The sequence below is a fragment of the Anas acuta genome, chromosome 9, assembly GCF_963932015.1.
Source record: "Anas acuta chromosome 9, bAnaAcu1.1, whole genome shotgun sequence".
In the NCBI taxonomy this organism is placed as follows: Eukaryota; Metazoa; Chordata; class Aves; order Anseriformes; family Anatidae; genus Anas; species Anas acuta.
This window is the reverse complement of record NC_088987.1, coordinates 12,678,532-12,700,181: the sequence shown is the minus strand read 5'-3', so window position 1 is coordinate 12,700,181 and position 21,650 is coordinate 12,678,532. Positions and strand designations below refer to the sequence as shown.

The 21,650-nt window shown below is 58.8% G+C and overlaps 1 protein-coding gene across 2 annotated transcripts in view; it reads left to right on the top strand.

The window, feature by feature from the left end:
- XXYLT1 (xyloside xylosyltransferase 1) overlaps positions 1-19,821 on the top strand; it is a 37,293-nt gene extending 17,472 nt beyond the window's left edge. For both annotated transcript variants that reach the window (XM_068692700.1, XM_068692701.1), the window contains exons 3-4: positions 4,347-4,479; positions 18,693-19,821. In XM_068692700.1, the coding sequence (XP_068548801.1) occupies positions 4,347-4,479; positions 18,693-19,089 (530 nt within the window). In that variant the 3' untranslated portion in view covers positions 19,090-19,821. The remainder of the gene's footprint in view (positions 1-4,346; positions 4,480-18,692) is intronic.
- Positions 19,822-21,650: the final 1,829 nt, after the last annotated feature.

The window sequence follows — 21,650 nt, the reverse complement described above, 5'->3', positions numbered from 1 at the left end:
GCTGCTCCGGCACACGGCGGTGATGGAGCACGGAGAGCGTTTGCCTCTGGGAGGAGCAGGACCCCGTCCAAGATGTGTCAGAGGGGTGTCTCTGTGTCAGCTCAGCGGCCCGGAGTGGTTAGGTCCTTACAAACAAGTTAGTTGAAACAGGTGGAGAGAGTTGTATAAGGTGGTGGGAGCAGAGCCAAACCCCAACCATCTCCCATGAGAAGCAGACATCTACTTAAGGGCCATGTGTGAGATCCTGGTGCTGCATGGCTGCGGCATGGCCGTGGCTGTGCCCCTCCTGCCCTCCCTGCTTCCCCCAGCACATCTCCACAGGACAGAGGTGAGGGAGACCACAGCAGTGGCTGTAGCAGAGCGCTGCTGGGAGGCTCTCAGCTTGCAGGGCCTGGGTCACAGCAGCTTTACGCCGAGCAGCAGCACCCCTGGAACTCCCTTGTCCTCCTGGAAAGGCCTGGACAGTGCAGCAGCTCTGCTGCCAGACCTGCTGCAGGCAGGGATTTTGCTCCGATGAGGGAGCTGAGCTTGTGCAGAGAGCCCATCCATCAGCTGGAGAGCTGCTGCAGGACTCTTCAATCTTCTTGCATCTTCTAGTCTAGCGCTATTCAAAGCACTGCTCAATTAACAGCAATTAAGCCCACGGCATCTACTGGACAGCTTCAGGGCTCTGCGTTGTGACAGCAGCTCTCCTTCCCGTCAGTTGTTACCTGCCACAAGTCGTTATTACTGTCACTCGTTTCCCCTCCCTGCAGAGCCACATAGTGGAGGTGTGCCGCTGACCCAGGTCTGGCTCGCTTTGCCTGCAGGAGGAGGGTTTGGAGCCAGGGGGCTGCTGCTGTTCCCAGAGCAGCCGAGGGAATCGGGCCCCCGGGCTTTTCTGCGTGGCACCTACCCCAGGCTCCTCTTCCTGCCTCTCCTCTTGGCGTCCTGACCTTCCATCCATCCCCTTTTCTGTAGTTTTAAATCCAGGTAAAGCTTAGACTGCGGCAAAGCAGTCCTAGCTAAGGGCAGGCTCGGGGCTGTGCAGCTCCAGGTGCCCGCAGGCTGCTCTGAGCAGTGACTGCAGGGCAGGAGGGGCTGGGGCAGCACTGCAGGGCTCCTGGCAGGGCTGGTAGCCCAGGGGGGTGTTTGCCCCTGGGTGCAGCGTGTGGCTGGGCTGACAAAGCTAAGGAGCATCCTCAGAGCTCCAGCTGGGTTGGCCAAAGCACCTCCTCCTCCTGCACACCCCTTCTCGCAGAGCGCTTGGCTCTTAGGGGGTGCGTTGGGTCAGACTCATTCCAGAAGCTGCCTCCTGCCAGAGGTGCTCTGGGCAGTGCTCTGGGCAGCTGAGCAACACGCCGTGCCCCTGGGCGGGCACGCACCCCAAGGGCCTGTCCTGCCTGCAGAGCTCTGCTGGGTGCTGGAGGAGGACTTGGGATACCAGGACACGTGGGAGTGACCTCCTGCATCCTGAGCAAGGCTCAGAAAGGGGGAGTGCCTGCACAAGAGGGTCCGTGCCAGCATCTCTCCCGAGTCCTGCTTCGGCACAAGGATGGTTCCCCCTCTCCTGACAGCCAGGAGGTGTCCTGGGTGCTGCTGCTGGCTTTCAAATCTGCGTAGCAGAGAGCAGGAGCTCCCGGCAGGACCAGGCATTCCTGAAGCCCTTCGTCCACCTCTGGAGGGAGGATTTGAGCTGGAAGGTTCGAGTCAGCGTGGCAAAGTCAGGCTTCGAGCCCTGAGCAGCATCGGCGCTGTGGTGAGGATGTGTCCCAGTCTGCAGGGCCGCAGCTTGGGGGGAGGCTGAGCAAGCCTCGAGCAGCGCCAAGCCCGGGCTGCAGCCCTGCTGGGGTTGCTGTTACGAGGCTGCAGTAAAAAATTACAAGCTTTAAGTGGGGCCAGCCTGTGTCATAAAACTGTCACTGCTAATGGAGATCTTCTCTGCTTCGAGTGGCTTAACTCCTCTTTATGTGCAGTGGCTGGGAGAGCCAGAGTTGAGTGGAGCAGAGGGTAAAATATATCACAGCAAAGTTAGAAAACGCGCTTTCCGAGCAAAATACTGTCAGGATTTCTGCACGCTTCCAGCTGGGCCCCTCCAAGCAGTTTGTGCCAGAAAGCGAAGAAGAGCATGTGATCCGTCCACCCCCACGCAGCAGTCAGGGCAAAGTGCTCGGCGAGAGGACAAAACACGAGGATAAATCAGAAATATTAGCGCCTGGCCCCCTGCCAGCCGCGGACAGCGATGGCAGAGAAATCGCCCCGGCCGTGGGTCCGGCCCTGCCAGCTGCAGCTGGAAAAGCAGCGCTCAGCACCAGGACCTGTGCTCGGTTCTGTCCCACTGCTGTCGTTAATGCTTGCTTCAAAAAAATACAAATAAAAAGAGGGAGAAGTACTTCGTGCTCTCTGGGTCTGGCTGGGTAGTGTTTCCCTGGGGGTGCTGGTGCCAGGGCGGGCAGGGCTGGGAAAACGGGGGAGAGGGGGAGTGGGAGCTGCCCCCCCAGCTCCGCTTCCATCCGCAGTTGTGATTAATTGCAGTTAGTGCTCATCTGTAATTGCAGAGAACAATCAGATGACGTGCCTTGCGGTTGATTTAATTGAAACCTGATGAGCCAGCTGAAGGCTGCTGCGCCGGGCTGAGCTGTGCTGGAGCGGTCCCCGGCTGCTGCCCAGAGCAGGACAGGGACCCCAGGCCTCTCCCCAGCTCTGCAGCACCTCTAACACTTCGGGCTCCCCTCCCTGGTGCCGCCTGAGCTTGTTTTGGGGCTGTGCCTCCTCGCATTGCACTGGGGGATGACTTTCTCCTTTGGGATGTCTGCCTGCTGGCTGTCCTCAAGGGCAGCAGCGTCAGGGATCTGGGGTTTTGTGCTGCTCGCGAGGTTCAGGCTTAGCTTCGGAAGAGCTTTAATGGGAACTTAGGTTTGGGTGTTTGGGACACACATCTCATTCCCCAATTCAGAAATTCTCTGCCCAGCCTATTCAGCTGCCTGAATTGTGCTAGCAATTTCCGAGGCCGTTAGGAAGGCTGAGGGAAATTGCTTTCAGGTCAAGACCCACTTTAGCCTGTAGTGAATTACTCGGCCTGGCTTTTAAATCTTTGCAAACAGAGGATTAGGGTGGTGGTAAATACCAGGTGGGCCTGGGGACTGCCGTTCTGCAGGCAGCCTGCCCCTGCAGCAGGCAGAGAGTGATGAACGGTAAGAAAATAAATTGGGATACAGCTGGGCTGGTAGCTCAGGTGCTGCGTCTGGGTGATTTATCTTCCTGCTCGGGTACTTCACTGACTAAGCAGTATATTTCTTGCCGAACATCACGGGGCTTTTTGCTTCTTAACCGAGGACAGCGTGTTAGATATGGCCAAGTGCTGAGAGCCCGGGATTAAGGCAGGATTTGCAAAAAGTTGGGAGCCGCTGCACAGCCCAGTGGCTGGTGGAAACAAACACCCAGTGCTGGATGCACCTGGAAGGGAACGGTCTGGTTCCTGTGCTGGCACATCGCTGTGTCTGCCTGCTCGTCATCGTCTCTGGGCCTCCAGTCCCAGCAGTTGCTCTGGAGGCTGACACAGGTTGATGCTGTCTTTTTAATCCAGTTAGCGCTGAGCAGCCCGGCCAACGTGCTCTTGGCTTTCGTAGCACAGAAATAGCTGTGGCCTTACCTGACGCGGTGGCCGTGGGACAGCTCAAGGTGCTGTGCACACCTCGCGGCCCCCAGGCAGCGCTGAGCTTGGCTGGCCAGGGTACTTCACTGACTAAGTGGGGTCCCGTTTCTCACAGCACACAGGTGATGGGGAAGCCCGTGTCAGGCCCCGGGCAGCTCATGAGCCTGTGCAGGTGTTGTGAGGTGCTGTGTGCCTTCCTGAATCACTGACGGTGTTGGCAGTGGGATTTGGTCTCGTACCTCCAGGCAGGGCTGGCTGCGTGGGCTGGAGGTGGGGAGCACTTGGTGAGGTTGTAGAGCTTCTCGAAGCACGGAGGGTGAGGTGAGCGCAGAGGCACCTCCAGAAAGGGAGGAAATACCCAAATACCCGCTGGGAGCCTGCGTTGAAGCTGCTTCTTGCTTTTTTCAGTTGTGTGCAAAACCATTTTTCTGGAAGAAAGGAGGGGGTTGATAGAAACAGAACGCTACCAGAAGTGGTTTCATAACTCAGTCATACCTAAAATACAAACCGGTGCGCGCTGCCGTGATGGGTGAAGGTTGGCAGCTTTGGATGGAGGCAGCAGCGGGGCTGCTTTTGCCCTGAATCAGCTGAGTCTTGCCCCCTGGGCTGACCCCACCAGGCCCACGGTGGGTGTAACTCCTCGCCTTGCTGTTGGTAATCGCTGGTGAAGATTTTGTCGTGCCTTACTCATTTTTCCTCCTCGTGCTTCCAGAAATAACGCAGATCATCCAGGTAGACCTGGACCTGAAGTACAAGGCCAACATCCGAGACCTGTTTGAGGAGTTCGACAGCTTCAAGGAAGGAGCCGTCATCGGCATCGCGAGGGAGATGCAGCCGGTGTACAGGTACGGCCGCGTGCCCAGGGCACGACGTGGGGAGGAGGGGATGGGCAGCGAGCGGCCTTCGTATTTTCTCTTCAGCTCAGATCAGCCGTCGGAACAAAGTCTGGGGAGAAACAGCCTTCCTGCTGTAATCCCTGCAGGGGAATTTAATCTGAGACTTGTAGGCCAGTCTGAACACGGTGTACAGCACCGCTGTGGTTTCCTTGTTCTCACAGACAGTCACAAGGCTGTCAGAGCCAAGTTCCTGATAACGAGTGCCTAATCCATAAATAGATGCACAAAATACCTGTTGGAGGTGTGTTTGCCCAGCTGTTCCTGTTCAGGTGCTCTGACTGGAGTTTGGCATGTCAGCTTGCGTGCTGGGGTTCGGAGGTTTGGGCTGTGAATAATGCTGCTCTGCCCCAGCAGAGGTGACACCTCCTGTGCTAGGTGGACCCGGGATGAGTCTGTTTTCGGCTGCACTTGGGCATTGTGTTAGCCTGATGGGGGTCAGCGTGCAGCCAGGTGGCTGGCACTGCCTGGGGCCTGGCTCTGAGCAGTGTGGTTGCCTTGCATCCCTCTGTCTACCTTCCCTCTTTGCTCTCCACCCATGTTTTCCACAAAATACCCAAGCTAGCATCCAGGGAATCCCACTGGCATGCGGTACAAGCAGAGCAGTCCGCCTGCTCTACCATTACTTGCAGTGAGTGTGAGAAATCTTTTGGGAAGTGCCAAAGATGACCAGCACATTGGAGAGACGGGCATCCCATCACATCGACCACAGATGGTGCAGCTGTGGGTCCTTCAGTATCTGACCCCTGGCTTGTCTTGGCAGTCAAGTAACGAGTAGGTGCTGCTTCCAGCTGCAGTGCACCTTGTATTGAAGAGGTGTTCACTCAGAGAAGCCTGAGGGGGACCTCTCATGATGACCTAGGCTTGCAAGCATGCAGAGAGAATCACAGAACAGCTTGGGATGGAAGGGGCCTTAAAGATCATCTGGTCCCACCCCCCTGTCATGGGCAGGGATGCCTGTAGTCCCGTGGTGCGCTGTGCAGATGTTTTGGTCTCTCCCAGAGCTGATGGAGGCTTTGGGACTTTGTCTCTCCCAGAAAAGACCTTCAGGTCCTGCAAGCAGCAGCCAGGCCAGGCTCAGCTGTTGGCAGCGTTCCCGGTGTGGGAGCTGGGCGCTGCTGTCCCCTCCGTTGTGTGCAGCCCTGGAGCTGTGGATTCGTTCCAGCTGTGCTTGAGGGTTTACTTCGTGCTCCCTGTGCCGGCTGAGAAACGTGCACCAGGCAAAATCCCCACTGGGTGATCCGGAGGGGGTTCTGTTCACACACACAGACATTGAGCAGCCTCAGCGGGAGGTGAAGGGCTCTGCTCTGACCGATGCCCGCACGGACCCGCAGGCTCCTGGCTGCTGGTGCTGTGCTGTGCTGTGCTGCAGGACCAGCCCCGGTGCTGCACCCAGGGGATCCCAGCTGGGGGGAGCCGGCTGCTGCGTGTCCCGTGGGCCGGTCACAGCTCTGCCAGGGCTCGCAGAGTGAGGGGCGAAGGCGCTGTGGCACGTGGGGTGTGAGGTGCAGGGGTAATGGGGTTGGCACTAATTGCACGTCGCTGTGCCGTCCTGCTGGGGTCCGTAACTCAGCTCTGCCGTCAGCCGGAGCACACGTGTCTTGAGGAAAAGTCAGCCCCAGCTTTCTGCCCTAAAAGCTGCTGGTAGCACGCAGCCCCAGCCTGGGGCCTCTCCTCAACCCCATCTGCTGCCGCTTGCTTTGTTCCCCGGGTCGCCACATGCAACGCAGCCGGACTGAGCTAGAGGAGGGGTGGGTTGGAGACGTTTTCAGGCATCGCAGGAGATTCTAGCCCTGAGGGATGGGACGGCTGGGAATTGGTTCGTGTTTGAGCAGGTGCTGTGCTGAGTGGGATCAGATATCAGCTCGGGGTGGTACTTAAGTACACTGATTGAATTTAACATGTATCCTGCCGAGGATGAACCTCCGTTTTTGTTTTAATCCAGGGTGAATCAGATCATGAACTCAGGATGCCTTAATGACTTTCCAGCTGAGCCGAGTTTGAGTGTCTGAGATAGCCTGGCCAGATTTGCTAATCCTAATGGAAATGTTCTCAGGGAAAGATAAAAAAGCTTAAGAGCTCTCTGCCTTTTCTTTCCCTACTGGAAGCCTTAAGGAGATCAATAACTGAACCTGCAAAGACAGGGCCAGCAACGCTCTTAAGCAAAGGCTGAGCTTGGAGCCAGTGTGCCTTAGCAGAGGGCAGGGTGTGCTGTGTGTGCCTGCTGCGGGACGGCCTCCTGCAGGAATCCAGAGGGTGGGACGAGGCTGGACACACAGAGCAGTGCTCCAGGAGGGGACTGCTGGCCAAGCAGCCATGCAGGCACTTCTCCAGGAGCCGGGGGGCTGCCCGCAAGCTGCTGGAGGCCAGGAGCGGAGAGCATCACGGCGCTGACCTGTGGAGCAGGGGGCGAAGCTGGTGTCTGGTGCAGAAGCTCAGGCATCCTCGAGGAGCAGGGCCATGACAGGAACATGAGGGACACTGGGTTTTCACCGTGCACAGGGATTGCTGACACAGCAGTGGGATTGCTGCTGGCTAATTATAGCTCCTCGTTAGCGGAGGTGGCTCAGAAGGCGCAGTGGCACACGGGGCACTGGCACGGAGCACGTGGAGGTGTCCGGGGCCAGTGCTCCCATGGCAGCTACCTGCTTTGCCAGCCCCAGTGTGGCCGTGATCCCTTCTGGCCATGTTTCGCAGCCGCACCTCATCCCCACCCTCTGCCTCATGTTTCGGTCGGGCTGTGCCGTGCTCTCCCCGGTCGGCAGTGCCCAGGGCACCCCCGTGGTGCTGCTCCTCGCTCTAGAAATGCGACCGACAGCCAGCAAGGGTCACGCCGCGGGCAGGAGCAGAGGTAGTGAATCATGCTGAGCAGAGAAAAGGGATTTGGACATTTCCCATGTTCTTTATATTAAACATATGAGAAAACAGATTGTCAGCGGAAAGGGATGGAGCTTGCCAAGTTACATCATTTTCTGCACCCTCCACCAAGGTCTCAGCGACATTTCGATGATATAAGGTTGTTCCCAAACACGAGTTTGGGTTTTTTCAAAGTGATTTATGGATGGAGCTGAAGTTTGCGTGGCTTCTCCCAGGACTGTGGCTTTAGAGCAAATTGCACAGCACTGTTATTAGGGTATGAGTTTTGTCCTGGTGTCTCCAGTCTGAGAGCCTTGCTCGGTTCTGGTGTCCCGTGTGGTTATTAATCACTGCTGATCGTTTCCTAGAAGCCAAATGAGAGCGTACTCACGAGAGCGTTTCTGGTTGCTCATGCTGCAGAAATCAACCCTGTGCCTGGCTGGGAAAAGCCATCTCCGGGGTCCTCCTGGCTCACGGGCTTGGAAACGAGTGGGGCTGCGGAGGCTGAGGTGTCTCCTCTGAAAGGCAACACCACACCCAGAGCACGGAGCGCTCCTGTATCCGCTTTGGGTGTCCTGGCAGGACTTTGGTGCCCAGAATGGTAAATCCAGCCCCAGCTAATTACATCCAATTGTTAGAGCTTAAATAGCAGAGAGAGAGAAGCGCTACAGCTGAGCACCGTGCTGGGGCTCGGTCGGATTGTGAGCTTAAGCCTGCCTTGCCCAGCAGGCCAGCTCCCTTCTGCTAGCCACACAGCCTGTGGCAGTTCAGTGAGCAGGGTGAAGGAAGCATTTCTCTGCCTGCACTCAGCCCCAGGTGCTATTCCTCCACCTTTCTGCCCGGGCACAGCTCAGCTTTGCAGCATTTCCGTGCACAGCCAGAGCTGGGATGGTGGCCGGCTGCCTGGAGGCGGTCTGCAGAAAAGGGCACGCCAGGGGTACCGAGTGGGGCCGCGGGGTGCTCGGCTAAAGGAGGAAATCTCCGGCACGGCAGGGGCAAGGCAGGGCTGAAAAATGTTGTACAATTATCCGACCCGAGGCAGACCCTGCCCCGTGGCCTCCTGCTGCAGGTGGGGGGCTCGAGGCAGCCCAGCAGTAACGGGGCCTCGAGTGCTGCGCCTCGGGCTGAGCCCGCTGGCGGGCGGCTTTGATGTGCCGGCTCAGTCCTGGCTGTGTTGTGCTGCCCTTGTTGTGCTGTTTTGCTCTCCACGTGAAAACAAGCTCCTGCCGTCCCTCGTCACCGGCCGCCCTGTGTGGGGCGAGCTGTCCAAACGCGCCGCCTGCCCCCCGCAGGGCTCCCTTCTCAAAGGGCTTCCAGGCAAAAACACGAGCTGGCAAAGCGCGAGTGTGTTTGTTAAAAAAAATAATAATCTTTGCTATTTTTATATTTCTAGCAAGTTAAATGTGTTCTAGGCGTGAAGCGGAGGTGTCAGCTCGAGCCATGCGATTTGCCACGCGCGCAGGTTGGGAGCACCCGCTGGGAAGGTGGCTGGGGGGGGGGGGAGTGCTGCTGGGCAATGGGGGGGGGGTCTCAATTCCCTCCTGCCTTCCCCTCCCCACGTGGCCCAGCTTTCCATGACACCAGCTCTGCCCCAGGGAATTTATCCCAGTGTTGCTCCTCCGCTGTGCTCAAAACATCTCCGGCGAGGCGCTGGGGTTGGATTTGCAGCCCCAGGCGGTGCCGGTGCCCTGCAGCTGCTCCCAGCACAGGAGCTGTGCTCCGTGTGGCACTCGTGCCCGGGTTGTCCCCCGTGGGGCTGGGACACGGCTGCACTTGGAGCACTGGGGGCTTGGAAGCAGCAGCATGGGGCACACCGTCTGAAAGGTGAGGGCAAAGCAAGGAGCCCGGAGCTTTCCTGAGCTGCTGCTCGCTCACAGCACTGTGGGCTGGCAGGGACACGGGCAGGGCAAGCCTTCACTGACAGCAAAATGCCCGTGTGCCTTCTGCCCCGGGCTGCACGGTGGTGGGAAGACGGATGGAGATCCATCAGGTCGCCGTGTTAGATGCTCAGTCTTGATGCCCGCTGCCTATTTGGCCCAGCAGAGGATGCCAACGTGTGCATGCAGGTATTTTTTGTAAGCAATACACCATCTCTGGGAGGCAGGGCTGTTCCCCCCAGCTGCCGGGCTGCAGGCTGTGCTCTCCAGGCAGGGGCTGGGACTGCAGGACGCTCGGCTGCCGCGGCGGCGCTCTGGGCATGCAGACACTTACGGGAAATGGGGTAGCAGGAGAACAGGAGATAGGAAACGTCCCAGAGCCTGTCGGCGTATCCGGAAGGTAGGGGGAAACCTCCAGACAGCAAAACAGGATGGCACTGGAGTGTTTCCATGCGCTTGACTCATGCTGAAACAATGCCCGGGTGCTGTTTGTCTTGGATAAAACGTGTTGCTGTGAGCAAAAAGATCCCCCGGCCCTCCGCAATGAAACACTGGGCTTCAGTTGCTGCAGAGGCAGAGCTTCATCCTGCAAGGGGCTGGGTACCCGCAGCTGCCCCCTGCTCCCAAGGGAGCTGAGGACACTCGGTGCTGTGCTCTAGGCTCTTGCACACCCGCGGGCTTTCGGATGGTTCCTGCTCCCGCTCAGGATGCGGCCGGCGCCTCTGCCCAGCACCAACGTCTGTCTGCTCGTGTGCCTGCCTGCGTGGGAGCCAGGCCACGGCCGAGACCAGGACCTCGTGCTTCTGTGTCAATGGTTTTGATGGAAAGATTAAAATCTGCATCTGAAGTTTGTCTGGTTCAAAAGGCTTCCCATGCAAGGATGTGCATCTGCGGAGTCGTGATCTTAATTAAAAACCCTGCTGTCCCCTGCAGTATTTCAGCTGCTGAGGCGTGCTGGCAGTGTCCTGCTCACCAGCCTGCAAAGGGCAGGTGGCGATGTGCTGTACCAATATTTATGTTGTGCTGGGGCTCCCGTGCCAGATCCTGAACCAATTCAGCAGACCAGCCCCTCCTGTGCTCTGTCAGCAGCCCTGCTAACGGGCACGTGCTGCACGTGCTGCAGGTGCAGCCTGCCGCAGGCTCTCAGGGGGGCAGGCAAAGTGTCCCCAGGGCGTGCAGCAGATCTGGGAGCGGCCCAACAGGACACACGGGACCAGGGGGCTCTCCATGGATGGCTTGGCACAACTCTGACCCCTCTGGAAGAGGGGATGGGGCACGATCAGGCGTGAGCTGCAGGCTTGGGGTGCGCCCACGTGCACACAGGCACGGCATGGGTCTCTGCCAGCACACAGCCAGGGTGTTTGGGGGAGCAGGGTGCCACAGCCCGGCCCTGCCAGCACTGCGTGTCCCCGGGCACGGCAGCTGGGTGCTGGCAGCTGCCCAAGGGAGAAACTCGCAGTGTCCAAGCAGCCCCTCAGCTGAGAGGAGCGGGGAGACGCCACGGCACTCCCAGAAATGTTCCGAACGCTCTCAGAAGTGTTCAGGTTACAGGAGGCTTAAACCTGAGGTTCCTGGTGAGAGATCACCCCGATGGCGGGTGAGCTGCAGCAGGTTGGTGGCACTGGTGACACGGCTGCCCTCAGCAGCTTCACGCTGGGGATGGCACCCCAGGGCTGGATGGGTTCAGCACCACTGCTCGAGGGGGACCTGGAAGCCTCCCCGGCAGCCCTCAGCTTGTGCTGGCTGCAGGGGTTGCAAAGCACGGCACAGAGACACTCTGAGATCTTGCTGCAGGTGTGTGTGCCCTCGGCAGGGATTGTCCCCACCTAACCCTGCTCTTCTGGACCTCCAAATCCTCCGCAGGCACAGGGCAGCTGGCACAGGGCAGCTGCTGGCTCCTCTCAGCACCCTGACAGTGGGTCTGGGGAGCGCTGGGGTTGACCTCTGGTGCTGGATGTCCCTGGGGGCCTGGAGCTGCCAGTGTCACAGCAGACACACACGAGACCCCCCCCTTAGCATTGTGGGGTGAGATCCTCACTGCTGGCCCTGATGAATTATTATTTTATTACCCAAGGAGCTAATAAAAGCCTGAGGCATCTTGGAAATCCACGGCGCTGGAAATTAGGAAAGTTTATGGTGCAGGAAAGGCTATCTGCATCAAAGGGCTTGCAAAGGATCCACACTTAGATCCTTTTATGGCTGCCAGGCTGTTTGTCTTTGCTCCTGCCTCAAGCCTAGGAAGAGCTCGAGCAGGGCATGTTTTTGTAGAAGGGAAGAGGACGAGAAGCTTCATCCTTGGCTGTGGCCAAGCAGGAGCTGCTGGAGGTGCGGTGTGAGCTCAGTCCCACTGGTTTTTCTTTGTGCTCCTCTGCCTGTGCTCGCTCCTGCCATGGCCAGACCTCGCTCCCCTTCCTCCCCGGCCCCTTCTGCCGCTGGAGGGGTGAGGAAACCCTGCTGCTTCTACCTGCAAACCGGCTGGGCCTATGGGGCTGGGGACAGCCACAGATCCCCTGGCATCGTGGGCCTCTTCTACAGGCAGGGTGCCCCGATTTGGAGGCTCTGCTCCTCTCCAAGTGTTTTTGCGTGGGAGAGCAGGGAGCTCTGTCCTTCTCAGTGCCCTCTTGGAGAAGACAGGAGATCTTTGCCTTTCTTTTCCAGGGGCACTGGTGGTTGGTGGCAGCCTGCGCACAGCCCTGGGAGCCAGAGCCAAGCCGAACCCTTTGCACTTCGGATTTTACACCATGTTGAGGCTTTGAATTGATTTGTAGCAGGTGCTGCTGCTTGATGCGAGGGTGAAACGATTCTAGGAAGTCTTTGGCAATTGCTACCAAGAAAAAGCCAAAATTACGGAACAAGCAGAACCTGAAAGGAATTGGCAGCAGAATTGATTTGGGGAATTTAGCGTTCCTTCCTGCTGTCTGAAATCCCAGAAGGTAGAGGTTTTCGGTGCTTACATCTGTGCACATCACTAATGTGTAAGCCCCGTTGCACTCTCTCCTATCACCAACCAAAGCTGAAACGTCATTTAGAGCAATGAATAAACCTGCCAGCATCTAATAACCACGGACAGGCAGCGAGTAGGATTAAAGCTATTAATAATATTAGTCGTATTCCTGTGCCTTCTGAGATTCTGGGTGTTAAAATGAGGTTTTTTTTGAACAGCCACAACGTGTGTGTACCTCAGGGTAAGGCTCAGGACTGCTGGTGCTGCTTCCTCCACCCCAAAGCTGCTGTGAGCCCTCCGGCCCCATCCCACCAGGCTGCAGCTCCCGTCCCCGGGCAGTAGCACCGCAGGGGCATGGGAGGCGACAGGAACGGCGTGGGGAGTGCCCTCATTAATCACCCGGTGATGAGCTGCGTTCTCAGGGAGTTTGCTAATTAGCCACTGCAGTGAGTCTGGTTTGGGACTGTTATGTCCACGCAGAAATAGAATCATCCAGAATGGATTTCCTGCCCCAAAACCAGGCCTTTCACAGGTTTGGCATGCAGACGGCCTTCTCGTAGGGGCTGTCGCCTCACAGACATCATTTGTGCCTTACGTGGGAGATTTATTAGGGAATTACCAAAGCCTCTCCGAGCACTCAATCTGTCAATTCACAGGGATTTCCAGACGAGGTGTGGCGGCGGCGGGGCGTGTGGGCTGGATGCAGGGGCTGGAGGCACCTGCTTTGCCCCGGGGTGATGTTTTTAGCTCTGGAGCAGGCAGTACCCCAGCACTGCGGCTCTGGCACACCCCTGGACGAGCCGTGCTCCCCAGCAGGGCGAAGCTGGGATTTCCTGGCTTACACAAGCTGCTCAGCTTGAGCTAAGGCGCTCCGGCCCGGGCTGGTACTGAACCTGTCCCCTCAGCTCCTTAAAGGGTTTAGAATTTGCACGTGGGAAATAAGCAATCAGCGACAAGGGCCACTTTGTTCCAGCCTCCTTGGGCAGCAGGGAAAGTCCTGGCTGAGGTCTGGCAGCGCCCTGGCAGGGAAGGGGAGCCCCAGGGTGTCACCGGCTGGGTGTGCTGACCCTGCCAGCAGTGTTTCCCTGCCCCTTTAGCTGTGATTTCCAGCAGTTTTGCCATGGCCCAGCTTTGGAGCTGCCCATCAGGGCTGGTGAGCGCAGGCAGGGGGGCTGCTGGCTGCGCGGGAGGAGGCCGGGCCGGAGGAGCGCGTGCTTGGCCAGCAGGGGAAGTCCTGGTGGAAGTGTTTTTTTATCTGGGCTGCCTGGGCCCGGCGTTTGAATGCTTGGAAGTGCTGTTCTCCAGATGTTTCCTAGCACACGCAGGCTCTGTTTATAAACAGCGCCTCAAAGCAGAGCCCCTCGGCTCGCTGCAGCTGCTGGCCCGGGGGGCAGCGGGGCTGCAGGCGGGTGCTGGCAGCCCCGGCCCCAAACTCTTACGGTGTCAGGGGCCCGGGGTCACCGCTGGGAAGGAATTTTCCCCTCCCTTCGAGAGGGGCCACGGTCAGCCCGGTGGTTAACAAAAGCCTGAAATGCCTTCTCTTCCTTTCTCCTCCCCTCCTCCCAGCGAGCAGTTTCCTGCTGCTTTTCATCCCGGTGGCAGCCGGGGGCTCGGCGCTGCCTTCCTGCCCTTGCTGGAGGTCCCTCGCTGCCGGGGGTGCGGGCACCGAGCCCTCCCCAGCGCCAAGGCCAGCGGTGCTGCGGAGAGGAGGGCACGGGGAGCCTCGGTGCCGCAGCTTTGTGCTTGCTGGTGGCTTCAGCCCTGCCTTGACTGAGCTGGGGGCTGCCCCCAGAGCAGCCCAGGGGACCCTGCGTGAGCCTCCTGCAAGCCCTTTCCCTTCCCTTTTTCCCCTTCCCTCCCCTCCATGCTGCCGGGGCAGTGCCCAGCCCCAGCCTTTTTTGCAGGTATCTCCCTGCCACGTGGGCCGTGTGATTCACCCAGCTCTGCCTTTCCTGTGTTTTGGGGGAACTGTGTGTTTTACGCAGCTTGTCCCATTGTTGCGGAGCACCTGCTAATGCCATTTTTTCCAGATCCGCCAAGATGAGCCCACGTGTGCTTTCCCCATTGACCAGCACCTGCAGCTTCGTTTCCCGCAGAGAACATCGCATCGTACAGGGTGCGGCCAAAAACTGGGCGCTGGGCAGCCCGGTTAGAGAGGAAAAGCAGCAGGGGACGGGGTGTAGCTGCCAGCAGCACCCGCTGGGGACCGCAGGAGGCACCCCCTTTCAAGATTTGGCAGCCCCCTCCCTGGGTCCTGGCAGTCTGTTCATCAAACCTCTGGGATTTTGCCCCCATGTTTTGCCAAAGCTTGAGCTGGGTGATTTCAGACAGGAGGGAGCAGAGCGGGGTGTGGGCTGGGATAGCTCTTTGGCTGGTCGCAGTGTTCCTCCTGGCCCTGTCTCCTCCTCCGAAGAGGACACTCCTGGAGGCACCTTTCAGCCGTGTTCTTCTCTATTGCCGTCCCTGGAGGAGGAGAGGACGGAAAGCCACCATTAGAAGGATGAAAGCTGAGCCCTGCCCAAACACCTTTCCCTCAGTTGGCCTCAGCCCAGCGCTGGGGCAGGTTCCCGAGCCGTCGGCGCCTCGCTGTGCTCATCGCATCCTGCGGCTCTGCCCTGGCCCCGCATCCCGGGGGACAACCTGTCCTCCCCAGCCCCATCCCCGGCCCCATCCTGCCAGGAGGAAGCGCTGGAACAATCCTGCTCCTTTCTCACCTCATCTCCCTGCAGCCAGCAGTGCTGCTGCCTGGCTCAGCCCTCTCGCAGCAGCCCGCCGGGGAGCGGCGTTGCTCAGAGCCTGAGTCAGTGGCCAGGGCCCCGCTGTCCTGCTGTAAAGACACCTCCCTCTGGGGCTCTGCTCCCAGCCAGCGTGTACCAACCAGCCCGCGTCCAGCAGCTCCTCAGGCTGGTGAGTGCGAGGCTGAATCTCAGCTCTGCGCACTGAGCTTCCCCCTAGTGCCACGCTGGGAGTGCTTTGCTTCCTTTCCCGTGAGCATCCTCAGATCGTCTCTGCAGTGGCCTGGTGTCTGTGCCCAGGACAGAACCGCTCCTTGCACGGGCAGAGCCCTTTTCTCTCCTCTCCCTGCTTTAGATGCAAGGAGCGTTGCTGCCTGTGCTCCCCAACGAGGCAGCGAGCCTGCAGCAAGTGCCCTGCTCCCCCTTCCCCAGGAGGCGTGGAGGCAGCTGTTCAAAAGCTGGGTCCTTCCTTCCAGGGGAAATTGGCGCGTGGAAAAACCCTTTCTGCCCTGAACCAGCCAAAAGGGAATGCTGTAAAGACCATAAAAAAAAAGTGAGAAAATTCAGTTTTGAATCTGAAGCATTTAAATGGAGAACAGCACGGGAGTGCTGGTGCTCTGCAGTTCCGATTCTCCTGCCTTTATTGCTCAGGAAATATAAAACGTGCTCCCGGCTGTCAGTATTAGTGGATCCACATTTTCTGCTGGGATAATTCATCCGCTGGCTGCGAAGTCCCAGCCCTGGCCTTGGCTGGTCGCACAGCCCTGCACTGAGCCTGCGCAAGGCAAGGCCCCTCAAGGCGCAGGGCATCCCAAGGAGGCCAGAAGGGTGCTGCAGTTGTGGGTGCTCTGCACGAGCCTTAGCACTGCTCCAGCTACCCCATGTTAAGAGCTGAACGCAGCTGCCTTCACCAAACGTTTGGATTTACATTTTCCTAGGGGGGGAGTACCCATCATGACTCCTCAGCTCTTCCAGGGGCTGATTTCCCTGCATCTTCTTACATCTGAATTAGTTCAGCTCCCAAGCACGGGAGCCTTTATCACCTTTGGGTGCGAAATCCAAGCCGTGCTCGGACAAATTCCTCTTTTCTGTGTGGCTGTGCTGAGACTTCAGTCAGCGCCTGGCAAATTCGGAGAGGAATCGGGCAGGCTTAATTTATTCTCTCTAACAGCAGCAGCGTTTCTCTCTGACAACTTCACAGCAAGGTGCAAAAACGTGCTGTAGCTCTGCCTGAAGGGTTCGGGCTGGGAGGAGAGAGTGGGGCTGCCCCCCCCCCTTGTCAGACTGCGGGGCTGGGGGGTGCGGGCTCCCCAATGGCTGCCCCTGCCGTACAAGCTCTGCCAGCTCCCGGCTGCCCCAGCTTGCAGGGGATGCAGCTCGGGGGCAGAAGACCCCATCCCAATTCGTGGGGGTTGGTTCAGCCCCAGCAGAAGCTGCTTGGGTAATGGCAGGGTACGAGTTCGGTTCCTGCAAGTGGGAACAGCTCGTGTGCACGGCGGGGTGTGCTCGCTGCCCCGGGGCTGTGCAAGGAGCCAGAGCCGTTTTTGTGCTGCTTGCTTAGGTAGTCTAATTTTTTCCCAATTGAATCACTCTCTTGAGTTAATTTCGTGTGTTCCTAAACTTGCAACACTGTTCTCCTTGGCAGCTGGAAATGAGCTAGGGAGGATCACGCCTGCCAGAGCTGCTGCATCTGAGCCTTCCCAGGGCTGCAGATGCTGAAGGCAGTGCTTATTTAACTAATGAGATCTTGCTATCGGGTGTCTTAAACAAAAAAAAAAAAAAAGAAGAAGAAATATTTCTGCTACTTGGAGGGATTTATTTCAAGCCTTTTTGCACAGCCTCAAAACGAGGCCAAGTTTTGATGCGGCGCTTCCCTGTAATCACCTCACAGCGACGATGCCGCGTGCGCTGCTACCCTGATCCCATTAAATGCAGGGTGTGGGGTAAACAGTGGGATGTTTGGTGTGTCTGAGCAGGTGAGCGGTGTTTGGGCATCCCACCGGGGGTCACCCTGTGGGCTCTGAGCCCAGCTCCCACCCTCCCAAACCCCAGCTCTGGAGGGGCTCGTGCAGCAGTCCCCGAGGTGTTCCTGGTGCGGTCGAAGCCATCTCGCCCATCTCCAGCTGGGTTTGGCGGCCCCATACCCACGGCGGCTGGGCTGAGCTGGCCCAGGCCCGCTCGGTGTTTGCCATCGCGGAGCTTTTGTGCGAGCGGGGCCACGCTATCGCTGCCGGCGCTGGCCGGGCTCAGCATTGTGTCCTGTCTGCCGCCAACAATGTCCCCGCAGGAAGGGCAGGAGCCGGGCTGGGCCGGCCGCGGCGCTGCGCCTCTGCTGCCTTCACAGCGGGGCAGGACGGGCTGCGGGCTGCACAACGGGGTGCTGCTCGGAGGGTCTCCGTGCAAACCGTGCTCGCTTGGGCCCCGGAGAGCGTTTTTGGCAGGAAGGAGAAGGGGTTGAGCTGGTTCTGCAGGGAGCTCCCGTCCCGCGGTTGCTGCCGGAGGGTTGGTTTTAGTGGCTGCTCGCTGCGGGAAGGGCGGGGAGCGGTTCCTGCGCCGTGCACGGGGCGCTGGTGGGGGAGCAGGGCCAAAACTGCGGTCATGGCGAGAGACAGCGAGCACCAGGGCACGGCTCGGCCTTTCCCTTTCTCTGTCATCTCCCTCAGCTCGTGCAGCAGGGCTCGGCTTGGTCTTGAGCTCCTCTGGTAACGGGTGACAAGGATAGGGACAGCTGAACTTCAGTATAGAGGCCCAGATATTCAGAAGATGCACAGTGTGCCTATCCAGGAGACCCCAAAACCCCTTGATGTCTGGTTCGCCTCTGTTCCTGACCTTCCCCTCCACTGCTTCCACCCCCGATGGGTGCTGAGGGACCAGGGGCCGTGCTGACTGTGAAGCACATGGAGGTCCCCAGGCAGGACGCGGGGCTGAATGGGAGCCACGGGCCCTGAATCCACGTGGCACGGGGCAGAGGTCCTGGCTGTGGGGGTCTGCAGAGCTGACCCCAGTCAGGGGGCTCCGAGGGGGACAGGTCCTGAGGAGTGCAGTGAATCGCAGGTGTGGTGTGGTTCAGGGCAGCTCTCTTTTTATCCTGCTCAGCCCACTGGTGCTCTGGAGAGAAGTAAAACACGCTGATAGAATTCACAGCAGTGCCCAGCCGTGTCCTGCAGCCAGACCTGACCTACTTTGTAGGGCTCCCTCGGACACCCTGCGTGCCAGCTCCTGCTCCCAGCTTGGGGCAGCGCAGCGGGGACGCGGCGCCGAGCAGCCGAGGGGTGCACGTGGTCGGCTGACCTTAGGGCGAGGGATGTGATTCCCTCTCCCTGCACAGCCATGTGAGCAGTCACAGGGTCCTGCGCCCAGCTCACTCGCCCGAGGATGCCGAGGAACACAAAGGAGGCTTTAGGAGAGGGCAAGGAGAGTGGCCTGAGGTCTGGGCGATATCCTGTGCGGGGAGGCAGAGGGCAGCCCGTGAGGGACGGGGCTGCTCCGGGGGCCGGATGCCTCCAGCCACCAGAAGACAGCACTGAGAGCTTGAGGGGGGTCTTTTGTCCTTTTGAAGCTGTTCTTGTACCTGGCAGGCATATGTGGAGGGGAATTCAGGTCTCAGCACAAGGTTTCAGTCTTTTGCACTCTCAGAGGTGCTCTGAGCATTCACAGGCTGCATCCAATTCTCATTTCCAGGCCTGCCCCGAGTGCTGGTGGCCGCTCTGTGTGCTCGCTCACCCCCTGTTCTCGCCTCTGCTCTCTCCCCAGGCACACCTTCTGGCAGTACCGCCGCGAGAACCCCAAAACCAGGGTGGGGGAGCCCCCTCCTGACGGGCTGCCCGGCTTCAACAGCGGCGTCCTGCTCCTCAACCTGGAGGCCATGAGGCGCTCCAAGCTCTACAACCAGCTGCTGGAGCCTGCCATGGTGCAGAAGCTCACCGAGAAGTACCGCTTCAAGGGCCACCTCGGGGACCAGGATTTCTTCACCATGGTGGGGATGGAGCACCCAGAGCTCTTCCACGTGCTCGACTGCACCTGGAACCGGCAGCTCTGCACGTGGTGGAAGGACCACGGCTACAGCGACGTCTTTGACCAGTACTTTCGGTGCGATGGTGAGGTCAAAATTTACCACGGGAACTGCAACACCCCGATCCCCGAAGACTAGGGCAGCGATTCCTCCGGGAGCAGCTCTGACTGCAGCAGTGCCAGAAAGCTGCACAGAGCTGCAGTGACTGCACCAGTCCTTCCATAAGGGTGGCCAGCCCTGATCTGTTACATCCCAGGGAGATCCCTGATCCCTGGGGATCCCAAGAGGGTTCAGTTTCCCACTACCTGTAGTCTCACCCCTCCAGGAGTTAGAGCAGGACGTTTATAGTGGAGATGTCTGGGCTCAGCTCCTGGCTCTCCCATGGTTCAACTTAGGTCTCGGGGCACGTCCACAGTGCTGTCTGTGCCACAGCCACCAGGTGTAGGGGCAGCTGAGGGGCTGGCTCCATGGGTGCTGTGCAGCATCGTGCTGCCTGACAGCGAGATTTCAGAGCCAGGTGGTTGGGTTTTGTTTTGGCATTCCTTGGTGGCCCATTTTGCACCTCATGCAGAGCATCAGTCTGGTCCGTCTCGAGAGCAGACACTGTCCTCAGGTCATCTTCCTTTTGAGCATTCCACAAAAGCAAGAGGGTTTCAAGGACTGAAAAGCTGCTTTAAATTTGGGTTACTTGTGAACAAAAATTGAATGCTAGATGAGCTTTAAAGCCTTCCTCTGGTTCTCCTTAGCAATAAAAGCTTTACTGCGATATCTTGTCTTAAAAGCATTCAGCGAGCGTGTACAAATTGGTTCATTTTTCTAGCTTTGCCTTTAACCTTTTGTACTGTAATAAAGCTGCAAACGCAAAACCCACTTGGCTGTTTTTCTGCAGCACGACTGAAGTCCTGTGCCATGGGAGGTTTTGTGTTCTGTTACGGTGATTGATAGGTGGCTGATACATACCTGATGGGCAGGTGGAAGCGGTGCCCTGCATGGCTTCGCACTGCACCTAATGAGACGCCTGCCCCCAGCGAGCGGTGTGATAAATCCTGCCCTGATCCCTTCGCTGTGCTTATCGCAGCGTGTGCACACCACAGGGGTGGCGACCAGCAGAGACAGGTGATAGTGGCCGGGCGATGCTGTTGCACCAGCAGCCACGTGTGTGAGCAACCCTTTTCCAGGCTGAAACCCGTTGGTCCCTGGCTGCTGCATCTCCCAAACCATCCGGGAAGGCAGCGCTGAGATGAGCTCCAGAACCAGCAGAGGCTGTTAGATCACCGGGATGGCTTCACCACGGAAGAGCTGTGGTGCAGAGAGGTTGGACTCCTTGGGGCTTTTCAGAAAAACTTGGCAAGCCCCTGGGCAGAGAAATAGTTTCCCCGGGGGAGGAAGAGGAGGCAGAGGAAGGACACTTCTCCCCTCCCAGCTACCTGGAAGAGGCTGTAGCTGGTTTACGACTGGGGAGATGTGTTGGGGCATTGCTGGCTGCTGCAGCTCGCAGCCCCCATGCTGGGGCATATTAAAAAAGCTCATCACTCCCCGTAGCTGGAGCTTGTCCGGGAGGAGCTGGGGCCTGCCTGTGCTGCAAATCGCCAGGCTCCAGGCTGCAGCGCCCCGCTCCCAAATACATCCTCTGTCTGCAGCTCGGTGGGAGGTTGCTGTAGGAGGGGATGGCACAAACACAACAACCCACTTCCAGAGCTGCTTTTTTTTTATAAACTGAGCTGGCGTGTGTCCGTGTGTGTGTGTGTGTGTGTGCATCTGTGTGACATGCACGTGTGAGAGAGAGTTGGGGACTTAATTACAGCTTAACCTAGTAACGGCAGGCACAGCATGTGGCAGGAGCTCCCTGGCTTCCCTCACCTCTGCCTGTGAATGAACCAGCGCTGCCCAGCAGTGTGGAGGAGGCTCCCCTCCCTCTGACCCATACAAGGGCCCCGTGCTGCCTCTCTGCCGCCGTCCCACGCTGACAGCACAGCTGGGTTTTGGGGAGTCTCCGTGGCCCTTCCTCCACGTGGTGCTCCAGGAGAGGTGCCCAGGCACTGCTCTGAGCTTGGTGCATTGCAGAGGTGCGGGGACGGGGGTGACAAGGAGCCACCCAGGGCAGGGGTTTCCCCTGCCCCTGGCATTTCCAAGCCTTGCATGAGGTTGGGGCAGCCCCAGAGGCCACCAACCCAGGTGACACACACCCCTCACCCGTTCCCTGCAGTGACACGGGGCTTTCTGGGGCTCTCTGGGCGGAACAGAGAGAGGGCAGGGCTTCCTGGCGTGGTGTCACAGCCCCGTGGTTGGCATCACCACTCTGTCACCGTGCTGGCACCTCCCATTGACCCTGCAATTACCTTGAGCAGCTGCCCAGGAACACCCCTTTGGGCACTGCCACCGTGGGGAAGACTCAGCCGGGGCACGGCGGTGGCACTGGTGACACACGGGGCTCCTGTGGGAGCCATTTCCACCCGGGGCAGGAAGGGAGAGCCGAAGCCCCGGTGCTGTCAGGCTGACGTGACTGGGGACACGGCGGGTCCCGGCGCCTGGCCTCGGCTGCACGTGCCCGGGGCCCTCTCCCTCAACCCCAGCCCCACACGGTCCCTCGGGATGTGACGCGGAGCCACTCACTGCTGCACATAGCCCTGCACGGCTCCGCTGGTGGCTCTGCTGAACAAGCTGAGGAATGGCCAAGATGAGCAGCGAGACACCCTGTG